Below are 18027 nucleotides of genomic sequence, written 5' to 3' on the forward strand. Positions count from 1 at the left end.
GAGACAGAAATAGAGGAAGAGAAAAGAAAAGTGTGTATACATTTCAGTGTTATACTGAAAAAAGAAATTCTCTTTACATTTTCTAATACCATCATGGTACCAGTTGGAACATCTACTGCAAAATCAATACGAATAGCAGGGTTGGGAGTAAAATGTGATGTTCACAAGCAACACTCGTGCCAGAAAGGCTTGTCAACAAAAAAGATTTGCAATGTTTTCTAGAGGTGGCCTGGTTTTGGATGTGTCTGTTGTTCTCTAAAAGTCTGTCTCATAGCTGGGTAACCCCAGGCTGAAAATTCTTTGTCTCCAGCTCTCACAGGCTCCTTCCAGGGCTTTATGGACTGCTCTGTCCCGGAGGAATATGGTTGTCACAGCAGCTCCCAGATGGAGAATCGGGGTTTGATATAGCTGTCGATTCAATCCACTAATTGCCTTGAAATATAATCCCGGGCCTTGTCTTTGAATAAAGAGCTGACTCGGAGCTAGAAGAAAGCCACGTGTAACTCTGGATGCGTTCATGCCAGGCTAAGCACAGAAGGAGGTGCGTGGCTGAATTATGTACTGGCCAGAGGCTGTGCTTTGTCACTTGCTTGGGGCTTGGCAGACGGTTTCTCGCAGCACAGGCAGGCTCCGAGGATCCCAATCCACGCGTTTCTGTGCGAGGTAGGTAACCTGAGCTGCCCCGAGTGAAACGCAGGCCACTTAACTGTGAACTGGAAATAGCACAGGCGTTTTACAAATCCCTTTTAGGCATATCTGTGGGAAGATATCCCAAGCCAAACACAAGCAATGTTTACCATTTCATATTTATTTATTTATTTGTTTGTTTATTTATTTATTTATTTATTTGGAGTTCTGAATTTTAGAGTTTTTTGATTTGTCAATTTAAAGTTCAAAACCAGTTACTGAATTAATCTAATGCCATAAAATTGAGAACCATGTCCTGTCCCGCCTCAGCACAGCTTAATAAAATAATCACTGGCTAGTGTAAGATTTACTAAATTGTCTTGCATGGCCACTATTCAGGAGCTAACAGCATATTGCACGATCTACGAGCTTACGAAGCATGGAATGCTGACATTGCTTTACACATGAAATTTTCAGTATTAAGGCCCTGATCCTGTAATAAATTCTGCAAATCCAGTGCTATTTGTCTAGCATCTGGTGCAGAAGATCTTGTATAATATAATGAAAAAAAAATATGATTTTTGTTCTGCATGTCACCAGAAAATGTCAGCCACTGTAACTTCGGTGTAGCATTCAATGGCACACTGCAACAACCACAGAGAAGTCTGGTACTACGTTTTGGGAGATGGTATGACTTCTAAAAAAGACTAGAATAACTTTGTGACATAAATACTCAAGGCGAGGATATAAAATCCTTACGCTTGCACAGAAAATCAGTCTTTTGCACTGTTTTTGAGCAGATGGGGCAGCTGCCTACGGCTGGGGCTGGGGCTGCGGTCCTGCTTGGAGGCTGGGTTCCAGAGCCAGCTCTCTTTTGCACTGGTCCCAGTCCCACAGCTGAACGTGTCCTTGGGCTTCTCTGCATCGTGGTGGCTGAGGTTTAGCAGGAGAGGCTCATGGTCTATTCAGCCCTGTGAGCTGAAAATGGAAATTCACTCTTCTTGCCTCAAAATGACCATTTCTTATTGTGCAGTGGAATTTAAAGGAGCATTGTCTTGGCCTCCAGTTTAATTTTACCTTGACACAAATGTAATATGTATGGTGGAAATTCTTTTCATCCTAAGGCTTTGCCATATATCTTTCTGTTCATTTAGAAATGGCCATTTTAGTTTTATTTTCCATTGTGACACTAAGAAATGTGAGAACGAGGAGAAGTAGTTGCTATTTTAATGTGATCTGCAATAACCAGATTTCCATACCCTGAATCCTGGCTCCTGTGCCTCATGTATGCTATTTAGGGAGCCCGAATGCCATCATTAATAATGCCACTATGCAAGGAAAACTGGTGCTTCTTGGCTCACTAACTGTGGTTAGAAAATACAGTTTCTTCATTTGTTTCCATGTAAAACTTACAAAGGACTGAAATGGAAAAAGTCAGTATTCAACAGAGGAGAAAGGACAAACTAGACAGTGAAATGAAACAATCTCAAACTTCAAAAATGTATTCTTTTTAATTGCAAAGAAAAAAATATTCTCATTTTTCTCATTTTGGTATATTTACAATAATCCCTGAAGAAGACTGACTGATGGCAAGGAGAACAAATTAGAAAAATGAGTAAGGGCAACTGTAAAATGGGAAATGAGTGTGATACCTGCATACAAATATAGCCTTGGTAAATTGGGCATGAAATAAATGTAAATGTAAATTAGAGAGTCAAAAAACCCCAAAAAGTTAGAATGTTTTCTTACAGGTGATCTAATCCAGTGCTGTGACCCAAGAGGTAACTACTCTGTTTGTGACACTTGTCCCATCCAGGGTCCAACTGCAATCTCTCCCATTGTTCAATTGTCCTTACTTTTAGGGAGTTTCCTAATACTTAATTGAACTTCTGCTACTGTAATTTAAGCCTTTTTGGTTTTGTTCCAGCAGTTGTAGTCACGGAGAACAGCTTATTTCCTTCCCCATATGTGCAGTCTTTTTCACGTGTGAAGGCTGTGACCACAACTCCTCTGTTGTCTCTGCATTGATGGATCCACTTCTCTCAGACTTTGTAGGCTGTGTGTTCTGGAAGTCTTGTCATTCTTCCAATAGTTCTTCAGATAAGGCCTTACAGCACAAAATGCTCTGGACAGATTACTACTTTCTGTGTTTTCCATGCGATGCTCATGTCAAGTGTTTCGATATCATATTGGCTTTCTCTGCAGCTGTGTGATGTTGACTCATATCAGGCTTGTAAATGAAATAACAGCTTACACTTCAGTTCTGTTTGTGATATTTCACATGCAGAACACAAGAAAGCCAGCATTTAGTATTACTCTTAGTTTAATATTACTCTTAGTAATCCTATGTCTCATTTTCTTGTTCAAAAATTTAACACAAGTAGCCTTTTGTGATGGGAAGTATTTAAATGCTGCCCATCAGTGAGGAAGAGTGGCTGGAAGATGAACAGTTCCCTGTGCAGTTGTCCTGAATTTCTGAATCTCTAATGTCTCAGAAGACTCATTATTAATATCCAAAAATAGGTAGGTACAACTGAACTCCCCAGGGGAGCCTTTACGCAGCCCCACATGCAACTGGACTCTGTGTCTTCGCTCTTTCTGAACAACCCTAAACGTAACCCTAACCGGAAAACTGAGATGAATTTAAAATAGGACCCCAGAAAACATGTACGGAGCCTCTTTCTCCCATCAGAAAGTGCCCCCAGTGGAAGGTTTTGGGTACAACTGAACTCCCCAGGGGAGCCTTTACGCAACCCCACATGCAACCAGACAGCTATTCTGTACTGTTTTAAAATTCAACCTCCCTGAAAACTGGTGCAGTAAAACGAGGAAAAAAGTAAGTGAAAAAATCTGCTACAATATTCTGTTTAACATTGTAAAAATACAAACGGAACAAGGTGGTTTTATATAACTCATACAAATTACTACAAGGTCCTCTTTATAAAGCATTTCTCAGGGTTTGTAATGTTAAATTATCAGTATCCCAAACAACCTGAGTGAGATGTGAGGATTTTAATATCGGTTTTCAAGAATTGGTTACGAAAATGTTAGTTTTTTTCGTCAATGTAGGCTTCAAGATCTGCAGTGTTTAGTTCTCGGAGAGGAGAGGAGGGCTGCTTGGCACTGCTATTGCAATGCTGAAAGTGGTCTGCATAGAGGTGGGGCTAAAACACAAAGCCAAAATAAACCTTCATCAGAAGTTTCTCTAGTTTCATTCAAATTTACCACTTATTTTACAAGTTTTATATAAAACTCTTTGGAAGAAAAAGCGTCATAAGCTAATTTTCAATTACAGTCTCAAGAAATAGTTTGAGTTTCTACATTTGTATTTCAACATTTTTCTAGAATTTTCCATGTAAACTGGTTGAAATATTAATCCTTCAAATCTCTGTGTTTGAGAGTTATTCACTGATAACAAGAAAGATCTTCGTTTACAAATACAGAACATACAGACTTTTGTTTTTTCTTCTAGGAGCATTGCCTGGTTACTCAAAGATGTCCTTTGTCCCAAGGCCAACATCTAAAATGTCTGTTTTTTTTGTTTGGTTGATTTTTTTTTTTTTTTTTTGCTATTTTGTCTTAAGAGACGTCAGCTTTAATCTTAGCAAAATCAGTATTAGTTCCACTTTTATTAGTTCCACAGTTATGGCCTGATAACGTAATTTAAAATCTGTGATAGCTAAAAAATGAGAATGGATCAATTAAACATGTCAAAGCTCTCTCATCTTTAAATGCAGCATATTTTGCTCCTCTCCCCAAACTGTTTTACTTCACACTTGTGTTTTACAGGGACTTGCAACGTGAAGCCATCCTCAGCAGGTCACGCAGCAAATGGGACGTGTTAACCCCTGGATCACGGTGCTGTCACAGCGCCCCTGCGTACGGCCAGGCAAACAGGATGTTAACTCCCTGTCCACGACTCCTGCAGGAGATGGGTGCGGTGATCTCCGAGGTTGGAATCTGATTCACGAGACTCCCTGAAATGTTCATTCAGTGCTGATTGAAGCATGTTGTCAAACCTGCCATCAGGCTTCCCGGGGGAGGAGAAGGATGTTCGCGTCGCCAGAGCCTGATGGAAAAGTGAAGCATGGGGACAGCAGCTGTATCACAAGGTGTGGAAGCAGCAAGGGGTGTACGTGCAGGTGCCACGATGCTGTGCCCTGGGAGCTCTGCTCCTGCTGGGTACATGGCTGCTAGCTTCATGGTGTGGCTGGGGAGGCAAAGTTCTTGTCACTTCATGTTGAACAAGAGCTGTTTTACAAAACTCACATCCCTGGGAGAAAGAAGTTCTCTTTCCACTTCAGGATGCCCCCGCACAGGCACTTATTTTAGTTGAGTAAAAGTTGGACAGAGTTTTTACAGAATATTTAACAAAAAATGTTTTAATTTTGCAATTTTGGCATTTGCAATGTAACAATACAGGGATAAAGTACATTTTTCCTTTCATGCTCCCCTGGGATGGTCTCCACTGCTACAAAGTCCCAAGCACAGAGAGGATTGTGTCTGTTTGTGAAGGTACCTACCCTACCTGAATTTGCCTAATCCTGACAGACATTAGGCAGGTCTGTCAACTTTTTTTTTTTTTTTTTCTTTTAAACATTAACACTTGTACAGTTTGTCATGCCAACAGTGCTTCATTGAACTGAAATTAGCTGGTAATTTGGTAATTAGAATTAAAGTCTGGAGAAAGGATATGTGGCCCAACGTGCTCATGTTCTTTGTATTCTATAACAAAAATACATTTCCCTTGAACTGTAGAGGTCAGGTCAAGAAACATCTAAATTAACTACCATCCCATCAATATTCTGTTTGTCTCTTGTCTAATGTCGTCATCAGGCTTTGGCATTTTTCTACTACCCTCATGATCTGCCTATCCTAGCCAAAAATGCTAACTATTCCAATTCAGAAGCTACTCCTTACAAATAAGGTTGCTTAGTTTTTGCTTGTGACAAAGCAGAACTAATAAAAAAAAATGAAACAAATGCATGTTGGGTGTTTCATTTCTTGTTGATAAATGTCTCGCTATCTTACAGGAAACACTTCGGGAGTAAAATAAACTAAGTTTTCATGGCTTTTTGGAGTGCCAGAAAGTCAAATTATCTAGGAAAGCTTGTAAATATCAGGCTGGTTTAATTTCATTCATATATCTCAGTCTAAATCCATCATATGGTAAGGTTAGGAATATTTTGACACTGAGAATTTAACGTACATATAATAAATGGAGCAAAATGAAATGTATGAATGGGTAAGTGGGTGGAAAGCTGGGACTACTATTACTGGCAAGAATTTGTCTATACCGCTTATTTTTTATTATTATCTGTCCTTCTGTAGCAGCTGTAAAGTTCATTCAAAACCAAAATCTTACTGTAATGTTTTACAGACACGGAACAGAACTGCTTAAAAGTAAAACATGAAGCGTGCCCTGGAGAGCTGAATTTGGAACTGGCCACTGCTTTTCAAGAAGTCCACTGATGGGCTGGAGAACGTCTTGATGAGAGCAGTCAGGCAACTTGAAAGTACAGCCTATGGGGAAATTTTGAAAGGGTTTGGTATGTTTAGTCTGGATAAGAGAAGACAGAGAGGAGACATGGTAATATGTGAAAGAGTGAAGCAGAGAGAGAAGAAATAAGCTGCTATGGACAGGACAAGACGTTAGGGGCTTAAAATGCAGCTGAGGAGATACAGAGCAGACATTGGGAAGCCGTTCCCAATTTGTATGGTGAGGTAATGGACTGGATTGCCTTTGGAGGATTGCCTTCTGGGCCCGATGGGGGCATGATCTCATGGAACAGGACAAGATGGTTTCTTAAAGTCCATTTGCTGTTTTCTCTAGTCAAAGTAATTTCCATACCCATGGCAGGGAGAAAGCAGAAGGATCTGTAGGAAGGAGAAAGAAAAAAAAAAAAGAAAGGCAGCTTTGGGAACGTCATGTAGTAGCTTGTATGCAGGGAGAAACAGTAAAGGAGGGAATGATGGAGGAATTACTCAACAATGGCAAGAAGAAGCATTTTGCCAGCTTGTTTCCATCAAAGAAGCCTTGTTTTGTAGGTGTCATCCAGAGAGAAAAGCCTGAGGCAGGCATTTACTGCAAAAGGCAAGAGCTGGGTCTTTGTAAGTTATGGATGAATGTATGCTGACCCTGTTGCAAAATCTATTCAGTCACCTGTGCCAGGACAGCAATATTGGGAATAAACTCTCAAAGCCATTACATTTTATTCATCTAAAAATGATTTGCCTTCCATGAGCACACCTCTAAGGAGGTATAACAGGTATAACTTGCAAGGGTGTTAGAAAACAGTGACCAGAAAGTCTGAAACAACAGGACACAAAAGAAAAAGCCAAAACTCGATTTTAAGTGAGGAGTTTTAACGAGGTGGCTTTTGAGCATCCATTATTGTCTTCTACTTGAAATTCACTAATCAGTTCCAAGATCCTGTGAAGACTTAATTAGCAGGTTCTTACAGGCACTGCAGCACTAACTACCCTTTTCCTAAGAAAAGGAAGCCAGGTCAGTGAATCCCTGGTCTGAGCAAATGCTATACACTGCACTGATTTTCTCTTCAGTGCTGACAGGCATTCAAAACAAACTCAAATTGAAAGCCACTAATTGAGAACTGAAGCCATGCAGTGCAAATTGGAATGCCTTCTCCTCTGGGGAGAACAATTTTGCTCTCTGTGTGGTGTTGTTTTGCAGCTGTAAGTGCCCACAATTCCAAAGGTGCTCTTCCCTTAGTGCCGGCCTCCCCTTCCTTTCTTTCTTGAAGGACTTTGTTCTTTTCCTGTATTTTCCAGCCAATAATCTACTTTTAAAGGAAGAGTAAGAACTGTTATGCAATAAAGCCACAGCAGGTGAGCAACTTACATTGAGTATAAATATGAGAGAGACAAACAAAAAAGGGTATAGGTGTCTACGGTGGTTTTGTTAGCGAAGGGATGTTGCTGATTTCTGTGAGAGGTGCAGTCTTGCTCTGCTCACTATGACTCACCTGTTTTTCCTTCTGTTCCTTACAGACAGATGGCAGAAGCCAGTAAAGGCCAAATAAATCATCATTTCACAGACTTGTGATGGACTGGCCCCCAGATGAGGCCGGCATGGTTGGAAATATTTTCATGCTGCTAGAGGTAGGACAGTTTCTTTGTAATGTTGTAGAGCTGAGTTTATTAATGCTGCGTTTGAATGTCAAGTGTTAATAAAATCCCAGTGTTGACAGGTAAAATCACTCTTCTGAAATTGTTTTATAAACCCTTGGCTTTATGCTTAACAACATAGCAGCATTTGTTTAAAAAGAGCATCACAAGTAGCCTGCAGATAAACCATGAAGAACAGTTAATTACCCTTCAAGTAAAATAACTTCACGAGCAATCAGGCAATGGAAGAACTGAGAGCAGCACTGTCAGTCTTCAAGGCCAACCAACTCTTTGGAAGACTATTGCAGCATCACTGCCTTCATTAGATTATCGGTTCACAAACAGACTCAAATAGTTCACAAATAGCTCAGCCTTTCGCACCCAATGCGGTGGCCATATTACGTGCATTGTGCTCATCACCCCGTTCTTCCTCTGCTGTCACAGGGCTATGGATTGTGCATGACAGATTCTAACGATTATTCTGAAAACCCCCCAGGAGACAGCTGCACTGACAGGCTCACGCTGGGACACTCTTCTCAGGTATTTGTGAAATCAGCTGTTATTTCAAGTAAGCCCAAGCCACATAATTTTTTACGGTGTTCATATTATTTTCATTTTTTGATTCAAGCTGTTAGCCAGTTTGGAGATTCATGGGTTGCCTGTGTTAGGAGATGATTACATGATGATGCTAGGCATCGACTTGATGAAGTCCTGTTTATTTAGAAAGCATTTACAAAGCGTACTTTCCCAGAATATTGGATTAGATAAACCACAGATTTTTGTGTACAATACTTTGACCAAAGCCAGTATTTTCATCCTGTGTGCTGCTAGCATAGGCACGTGTTTGCTTCTTTTCTCTCACACAAATTTAAAGCTCCAGATTTCCAATGCCCTTTCTGCACTTTCTGTGCTAGTTCAGAGGGAAACCATGTGGATAATGTGCAATGTACAGAAGTTTTGCCATGTGTTGGAGCAATAGTTGCTGTTTTGGTTCTCTGATTCCAGAGAGGTGTTTGTTTATTTTTTGTGCTTATTTTAAGTTTATTTTTTGTGCTTATTTTAAGGAACAGCCATGGTTGCCCACTAACTTCAACAAAATTCCATGAAGCAGATTTTCACTACAGCTTAGCAGGACATTTACATCAGGAATCTGAATGGTGATTTTACCCAAACATCTCCCAAGAAACATTTTAAGCGTGCATTATTCTTTTTAGGGCCTTCATACTAGTTTGTTCTGGAACATAACCACACTTCCTTGTACATAAAGGACATAAAATTTCTGCCTAGGACTATTTTTGCACATTTAGTCTTTGTATTTCTTTTCCTTGTGTGAAAATGAGCCTTTTGAACAATAGGATGCCATGTGTTATACCTGAAGACCTTAATTTTAAAAACAATTACATTCTAAGTGCATCTGTCAAGCAAGCGAAAAACCTCTAGATCACATAGGACTGACAGAATAGATGAAATGTAATTGCTTCTAGTTTAATCTTCTATTTTCTTCGTGAGGCTTTAAAGCCTTCTCTAGTGCTGCTTGGTGAGGTTCTCAGCATCCCCCTGGCTTGCTCCAATGGACTGGATAAATCTTTTTACCTTTGTGTACAGTTTCTTGGTGTTATAATGGCAGTTTTTACCTCTGCTGGGTGTCACAAAGCCAATGTGCTCAGTGTGTGTAAAGTATGAGAAGCTGTTTATTGCAACTGTTAGAAAAATTCTGCAGGCAGTGCTAGGAACTGCTAATTGGTGAGAGTGCAGAAACACAACGTCACCAGAGATTCTAAGTCTTTTAGCTGACTGTCTTGTACAAACATAATAGACTAAACTATACAGTAATGAATCTGCAAAACAAGGAAAAAAAAACCAAACAACTAAACAAGAAATGTCATGGTTGCTTAATGGTAAGCATGTTAAAATCCGCATGTAATCCTCACAGACCAGCCCTCTTGCATGACAAATGCTGACTACAGCCCGTAGAACTGGCTCACTTTGTTCAATTAGTGGCTTCCTGAACAATACAAAACAATATATTGAGAACTACTATGCATAAGATCCTTACACAAATATGGATTTAATTGCTGTAATTGCTTAAACAATGTGAGTTGCAAGTGCTTCAGCGCAGACTGTAATGTAGGAGAACTAAAGGAATCAAATTAGCAGGTAAGGAGTTCCCATTTTACTGCATCCTCACAGAAGTTACTGGGAACTCTGCATGCATTAGGAGCTACTAATATTTGTAGGTTTAATGCCCTAAACCGCACAGGAAAATTGTGTCATCTCTTATCCTTACAGAGCTTTAAGAGACATCAGTAACACAATCTTCATAGCCGGGCTGCTCTGCAGTCCAGTTTCAAACTGAGCAGGAGAATTGCTTGCCTAGTTTTAAGCATTGGTTAGAAAACTACTTTTTGTTGTTCTTAATAAGGAGAAATCAAGAAGCCCTCTTCACTTTAAGAAACAAAATGCACTGAAAGAATATACAGAGAATCTAGAACAAATTGTGTTAGTAAAAAATCTATTGGATGGGGTTTCCAGTGCTTGAATTATCTAAAATAAGACTCAGCAATAGAAGAGGGGAAGGAGTTATCTCGCACTTGCTAGAGGAAAGAGGCCTAAGCCAGCTCTCCTTGTCTGTGAATGGTTTCTCAGCTGATCTTGCCTACAGTGTGAGGTTAAAGCAGAGCTTTCTCCAGGTGGTGAAGACAAATAAACCATTCCCAAGTTCTCTTTATTGAGCTTGTGAGAAGATCCCAAACAGCTTTTTCCAGAAGTGGGGCTGGGTAGACATACACGTATAGCAACGGTTCTGTGAGCTATGACAAGAGGAAAGACAAGGATCAGGTAGAAATACGCTGAGAAAAAAAAGGTTCAGCTGCCCCTGGGAGACGAGGCACATTCTGCAGGTATGCTATAGCAGAGGTGAACTCAGTAACTGACTGCTGGATATCTGGGCGTATTTCAGCAAAGAAAGGGATTCAACACCTGGCTAAAACAGTACAGACAGAAAAAAAGCACGTCTAACCTGAAATGCCAAAAGGTAACATTCTTCACGAATCTGGCACTGGAGAGTACCTTGTCTTGCAACTGAGCTTCAGCTTCCCCTAAAGCTCCTGGTCCCAGCAGCTGAGCTAATGCCTGCTTCCTGAGACTGCCAACACAGCAGCTGGGACAGGGCCTCTCTGGCCTGGACTCAATCCACCAGGTCATTTCACAAAAGCAGCTAATAGGTAAAAATAGGTGCTCACAGCTAATAAGGCATTGCATCTTATTACCAATTCCCCGAGAAAGCCAATATCCCTCCGTCTTTCCTCTCACAAGGATGCTTTATTATAATTACATATCACTTTATTAGGCAGCTGAAGCAAAGAGCACATTTGATGCTAATGAAGTGCTGCTGTGGTTGAGTCTGTCACTATTTTTGGACCTGCACATCTCCAGCACTTTTCATTGGGTGACTGAGGCTTTGGATGTCTCTAGCTTCTTCTGTGGGGGATGCTCAGTGAAAAGCAATGACTCAGCTAGCCAGGACTGCAGATCTGTTTACATGCTCAGAATGAGAAAAGCTGTGGGACAGCAAGAACGCACACAAAAGCTTTTATTTGATGGAAGTCTTTTTCAGGTGGCGGACAGTATTATCTAGATTGAAAAATCCTTCAGAACATTCACATTGTTTCTCAGTTGGCCATCTGTACAGCCCTCATTTTTCCTCTTTTCCATCCCCCAGTCCAAAGCATTTCAGAGAAATGCTGGATTTCACAGAACTCAAGGAACATATTTTAGAGGTTAAGAGTGAGACAAATCACAGCTGTCCACAGGCTACTTTTCCTCATGAAAGATGAGGGTTTTACCGTCCCCAATTTTCTGCCGTGAAGCCTGAGGAGATGCCTGGCACTGCAAAGGCTTGATTTGATGTTAAAATTTGACTTAACCACCAGCATCCCCAGAAACTGGCCTGCTCCCACGTCCTTTGTACTGACACCAACATTCATCTGGGCCAACAGTGACTCAGTGCTGCTTTAGATCCCTGAAGGAAACATTCATCCCTCCCCCCCCTCACAGGGCTGTGTTTCGGGCTGCTTTAGCTCCTGGCTCACCACCTAGTCAGACAAGTGACAGTAGCGGGGCAGAGGAGGCAGCAGCACACGAGACCATTCCTCTGCACCAAGACCTAGGAAGAGAACTGAATTACATTACCAAATCACATCCTGACAGCACACCGGGAGTCACAGCCTCCCCGTGCAGTAAACAAGGCTAATGGTTCTCAGTGTTATTTCACATCGTCTGATACACAAACGGGGAATGTGTCGAAGTAATTGATAATTACAGAAAACACCATTACGTCTGAATGCCTGGCTATTCTTAGACAAGCCAGCAGAACTATTTTATTACAACTTCCCCATTCCCAGAGAGGGGAAGGATGGAAGCCTTAGCACCTCTTAAGTGTTCTTAGACCACAACTGCGCAACTGAATCTTGGTTTGCAGGCTTTGCAATACTGCATGGAGCTACAAATTATATAAAGGAGGTCTACTTTCTTGTTTTACCCTTTACCTATTTAAGTATTCCTACATAGACTTTTTTCTTTAAGTCAGATTTCCGAACATCGAACAATTTTCCTTTGGTAGTACCGGTAAATTTATTTTAGTGCTAGCAGTGAGATGCGTGCAACGCTTTTTAGGCTTTTTAGAGCTGATTTATGTAAACAGGCCAGTCCCCTCACTGCAGCAAAATCTCACGCCAATTTAAGAAGCCTCTGACTATACCCCTCACCCACCACACCACGTACAACAAAAAGATGCAACTCATCACAAATGTAGTTCTGACAACAGCGAAAAATAAACAGATTCCTGGAGCAGCACAGGGCAGAACCTCGCCGAGCGTCATGAGACGCACACCCAGGCAGCAGCCAGGAGTGCTGCATTCAGACAAAGCTTGCTCACTGGCTCCCTCTGCTGAACCAGGCTAACATCAAGTTTTACATTATCAAGAGGATGGTAATTAATTAGTGTTCTATACCTCCATACTCTGCAGGACCAGCCAGCATTAGCTATAAAACGAGCACAGTCCCTCATCTGCAAGAACCCAGAGCCAGGTATTCTCCAGTGTTTTGACTTTTTTTCCTCCCACTGCTTCTGGAGCACATAAAGCCTGACTCCTCCTTCCTCATCAATGCTCTCGTGACTAGTATGAGACAAGATGTGAGCTTCCACCTCAGTGAGGGCTCTTATTACTCCCTTTTCTAGCCTTTACACGAAGCTCAGATGAATTAGATGAAATCTCAACTCCCTGTCAAGTTTGACCCCATTGGCTACTTTCAGCTACAAATTAATGGGAAGACAGATGGTGCAGTTATATAAGCCTGGTTTCCTGCCTAAGTCTGGCTAAGAAAGAGCTCAGGCATGCCAGATTTGTTAATAATGTACATCCTCAGCTTCTGTAAGAGCAGAGCTATTACTGCCCAAACATCCTCTTCCAGAGATCTGATAACTGACCTCAACAGAGAAAGCAAGCAGGCAGGATGATCGTTCTCTACTCTTTCTGCGGCTAATTTCTAAGATAAGAAAATTTGCTGACTCCCCAAGTCTCCTAGGACAGCGATATACTGGCCTTTCACAGAAACTGTTACAGCTTTTTAACTAATTTCTCAGACTACAGAATTAGAAATCATGGTTTTGTTTTTATCTCCACAGGTACTGCAATGGCGAGGATTTTTGCTTCCCAACTAAAGATGTCAAAGCCCACAGATAAACAGGAAACAAACATGGGATTTGGGAAGGAACATACATTCCAAATTTTGTTGATTCCAAAGCTAAGTTACCCTGCAAAACTCACGAGACTATCCCGTGTTTCCACTTAAAAATGCAAGGCACAGCTCCTGAAATGCCTCTGAGAAGTTGCTATATTTGCCAGGGTTTATGTAGTGATTGATGGATCAAAGCAGTTCATCAGAAATATCATTTCAACAAAGCTCTATACAAACTGTAAAATGCTAATGAGTCACCCGGCAGTGGGTTGTTGCTACGACCTTGCTCTTCATAGAAGATACCTGAAGCACTGGTTTCAGCAGTAGGGATGCAGAGAACTCCACCGGCACTGACACCGAGCTGGATGTTTATTCTGGAGCGTGTCCTGAAGGGTAGTCAGCCAGCATTTACATCCTCTATTCCCAGAAGATAACTCGTTTATTTTTTCTGCAACTCATTTACAGTGAAGCGATTTGAAATGCAACTGCTTATCCTCTTCTGTTCGTACCAGATAGTGCAAGAAAAAAGCAAAACCAATCAAAAAGCCCCAAACCTCACAAAAACAAAGCACCACCACTCCCCAAACCATATGCACTCACTCGAAATTCTAGTCATCTGCATATAGTCCCTCAGAGCTTTATACCACAAATAGTTTTACTGTCCTTTACGCAACTATTTGTAAGATTTACGTAACGCATGCAATTATGGAATGCAATGAAGACACCAGAAATCCTTGTGTTTTCCCCTCAAATTTAATGCGGTGCTTTCAGAACAGTTAGAACACCAATTTGTGAGGATAGACTCCGTTTGAGAGAGAGAATGTAGAACGCAGGTACCCACGGAGCTGAGGCACCTTCCTGATTTGTGCAAGGATCTGGGAATCCACCGCCTTCTGGTCTTTCTTGCGTTGCTCCGTTACCTCGTATTTCTAGGAAGAGCAGGAAGAATAATGTTACAATCCTACAGAATGACTTCAGACTCTTCTAGAGAGATGAGAAAATCCATGGCAAACCCTGAGTTTTAGCATTTTCAGGAAATGTTTTCTCCGTTTGTTCTAAATATGGGAAAGGTGGTAGGAGACCGGAGGTGGTGGAGAGAACTGAAGCCACTGTTTGGCTTGTGCTGCAGGTGATCAGAGCCAGCAGCAGGCTGTTGGCAGTATCATGGCAGTAAAGGTGTTTCTTGGTCAAAAACAAGCAAAAAAAAAAACAACCACACAAAAACAAAACAAGCAAAAAAAAAACCATAAGCCTACATTCAACTAGAATAATCATTGCTGCTGTTCTGCTAGGGTAGAAGCAGAAAACAACCCCCAGATTTAGAAGGGTTCATCTCAGTGCTGCTGTAATTAATTTTTAACAGCATCACCTTGCTTTATAGGGGACCACTTAAAATCGAGGTGTCCATTGTTTCACAGAATTTCTCCCTTTCCAGCCTGGCTTTAAGTAACAAGGACATTCACAAAGAACAAGCAATGGTCTTCCTTACTTCTTTTTCAGTGTCAAAGATCTCTCCTTCCTGGTGCTTGGGCTTCCGCAGCCTCTTCTTCTTGAAGTACGCATCAGTGAGATGCTTGGGAATTTTCACTCCAGAAATATCCACCTTGGTAGAAGTAGCAATAACAAACTTCTGGTGGGCTCTGCGCAGAGGGACGCGATTGATGACCAGGGGTCCTAAAGGCACAAGACAGACAGGACAGAAGGTTAGCTTTTCTGGCACCAGCCACCACTTCTAAGTTTTTGTGGTGTGTGAGATGCTTACAGCTAAAAAAGAAGTCAACAAGACCCTTCTCTGCAGCCTCTAGAGAAGTCGAGGCCACTTCCCAAACTGTTCTAGCCATTACAGCTTCATTATCTCCTGCTCACCTCCCAGTGAAGTCACAAAACATGACTCCTCGTAGTTACACGAGCAGGTAACACACCAAGCCATCTGCGTGCAGCTCACAAACACTACTAACCCCAGAGACACACCTGGACCAAACCCCCCACTTTTTATTTTTACCTGTAACAAGCAACAGGCCAGTAGAAAGCTGCTTCAGGAAGACAACACGCTGAAAAGAGATGAGATGACGTTAGTCCTCTGGTCCCAGCGTTACTTCTTTGACATCTGGAAAATACTGCAGCCAAACTGGGATCCTGTTGTAGCAGCCCATGCTGCTGCTACACATGTTGATGAAGTAGCCACGGATGCAACTGTGCTACATGAGAAGTAGCCACCACACGACCTGAGCTACCAACGTTTGTCAGAGTACAGCTTTGCTGGTATCACCACATAATAATGGAAGGAATTCAAAAAAAACTGTAATTCCTCCTAACAGCTAGCCAAAGTTTTGGTCTCACTGCAACAGGAATGTGAACAGGCATCAGCCCTGCTATTCTGCAGCGCCAAATGAGCATGACACGGATCTACACTTTTTAAAATTGCAGCAGGGCTACCTTCATCTTGTATAAACAACTGGATTGGCCTGTTTTACTTCTAGCTCTGTGTAGAAGGTGATTAGTTTAAAGACTATTTCTCTTAAAGGCAGGAGAGGAGAAAGCCGTCTACACAGAACACAATCGGTTTTGCAGATTCACACTTGGTGGCTGAGCAGTGCCCCATGACACCAGCTGGTCATTCGGGGTGACCCAGTCAAAATGTTTTCAGCACAGAAGTGCCACAAAGCTGCTGTGTGAGCCAACGTGGACTGAATACAAGAACGCTCCCCTTTACCTTGCCCCTGTGACGACCAGTCAGAAGGATAAGAACAGTTCCTGGAGTAATCGAGGCCCGCAGCTTCCTCTTGTGTTGGCAAAAGGGTTTTTTGCCATGACTCAAAAGTTTGCGAGGGACATCTTCAGTTGGGTAATATCTGGGCTAGAAGAAAAGGAACAAAAATGTTCTACCAACCAGTATTCCATGAGATAGACTCTAAAACATAATGAAAGCTTTCTTTCTTCTCGAAGAGATACAGTTCTCTCTAAAGATGATCTCTCTAAAAGGTTTTACTGCAACCAGCTCTTCAGGAACAGTCCATAACAGTGTTTGCGACACAACGATGCACCTACAGAAGCTGAGACCAGATCTGTGTTTCTGAGCATACCTCCAGTTCAGCACAGCAATTCACCTGGCAGAGAATATCCCACTTTTGCCTGCTAAATCACAGGCATCTCCCCAGAGAACCCCCCAGAGAAGTCAATGGACTTGTATCAAGCAGATAACTGCACACAGCTCAGCGATACACGGCGTGGGTTGGGAGTACTGCTGGCTGCAGTCAGGCTGCTGCATGACCCTGATCAGGAGGCACAGCCTCTAGCCAAAAGTTTGGTGCTGCAGCCCTACACCACCTCGGCTTTTTCTTACCATTTTGCGGACTTTAACCACACGGCTGCCCCCATTCTTGTCTCCGCCAACTGGCTTGCTGAGAGTTGCTCGAGGCTTTTCTTTCTTTTTCTTTTCTATCTGTAACCAAGTAAAACGGAAAATAAATGAGATTTCAAATGGAAGTCACCACAAAAAGTTGTCAGACAGCACGACTACTTAAACACAGCATTTACCATCACTATACCTTTGTTTCTGGAGCAGTGTACTTGCGCTTGTACAGTGCTTTCCTGGCGTACATGGCTGACCGGGAGTATTTCCCAATACCCCGAGCCAAGACAGGGTTGCGGCTGGAATGCTTCTTACGCTTCTTCATCTTGTTGCCCGCTTTCTCCTGGCCTGGCTTCTTCTCTCCTGCCTTCTGGGCCGGCTTCTTCTCACCCGCCATCTGTGGATGCGAACAGAACAACAAACACGCATCACTAGATGCACAGAGCAACATTTGAGATGCCAAAACCGGTAGACAGAATCACAAATCAACCCTTTGCACCAGCCTAATGGTTCTTAGACGCTTCCTATAGACAATGCAAATAGGAACACTGCAGAGCTGAAAGCCACCCCGGGCGCTGCTCACCCGCACAGAACGCTGCTTGGGACTGCTATGAGATGCTTCAACACCTCACCACGGGGCACCCGGGAGACTGCAGACGCACAGCACCCGATATTTCAGGACCCTACACCCCTGCCCGGCTTCCTGAGCCCCACCACGCCTCAGAGCTCCGCTGCCGCTCCCCAGCCACCAGCCCGGCGCTGCCCAGCGCCCCCAGCCCGGAGCCGAGCCAGGCCCCGACCCCCTGCTAGGCCCCGGGAGGCTCCATCCGCGGCCCCCCTCGCTCCTCCGCGGCCCATCCGCGACCCATCCGCCTCCTCCCGCTCCCCTCTCCCCTCCCCAACCCTCCCTGAGCCCCATCGCAGCGCCCCGCGGCCGGATGGCGGCGGATGGCGGCCGCCGGGGCCCTGCGCTGAGCAGCGCCGCTCCGCCATCTTACCTTCCGGGGAGCCAAAGGGGCCCACATCCGGCCCCCCCTCCCCCCTCTAAACCCAGCGCCGCGCCTGACGTCACCGCGCCGCCCGCAAGGCACGCTGGGACTTGTAGTTTTTCCACGGGGGGGGGTTCCCTATGGGATAGGAGGGACCCCTCCCTCCCCCCCCCCCCGTTACCTCAGCGTGTG

At 43.1% G+C, this 18027-nt stretch overlaps 1 protein-coding gene across 1 annotated transcript; it reads right to left on the reverse strand.

Moving 5' to 3' along the window:
- Window positions 1-14228: 14228 nt before the first annotated feature.
- Window positions 14229-17875, reverse strand: RPL6 (ribosomal protein L6). The gene is made up of 7 exons (XM_084297588.1): window positions 17845-17875; window positions 17043-17243; window positions 16838-16936; window positions 16208-16351; window positions 15497-15545; window positions 14984-15168; window positions 14229-14423 (listed from the first exon to the last, which is right to left on the reverse strand). The coding sequence occupies exons 1-7, from the start codon at window positions 17869-17871 to the stop codon at window positions 14271-14273; spliced, it is 858 nt and encodes a 285-aa protein (XP_084153714.1). The 5' UTR covers window positions 17872-17875; the 3' UTR covers window positions 14229-14270.
- Between the last annotated feature and the right edge of the window lie 152 nt (window positions 17876-18027).

Source organism: Netta rufina (genome assembly GCF_964035555.1).
Source record: "Netta rufina genome assembly, chromosome: 17".
NCBI classification, from domain to species: Eukaryota; Metazoa; Chordata; class Aves; order Anseriformes; family Anatidae; genus Netta; species Netta rufina.

Excerpts from the sequence above, each read along its gene's own strand:
- RPL6 (XM_084297588.1), bottom strand. The coding sequence starts at position 17,871 with ATGTGGGCCCCTTTGGCTCCCCGGAAG. Across the intron at positions 15,546-16,207 it reads CTGGTCGTCACAGGGGCAAG|CGTGTTGTCTTCCTGAAGCA; the intron begins GTAAAGGGGAGC and ends ATCTCTTTTCAG. Across the intron at positions 15,169-15,496 it reads TGGCCTGTTGCTTGTTACAG|GACCCCTGGTCATCAATCGC; the intron begins GTAAAAATAAAA and ends TTGTGCCTTTAG.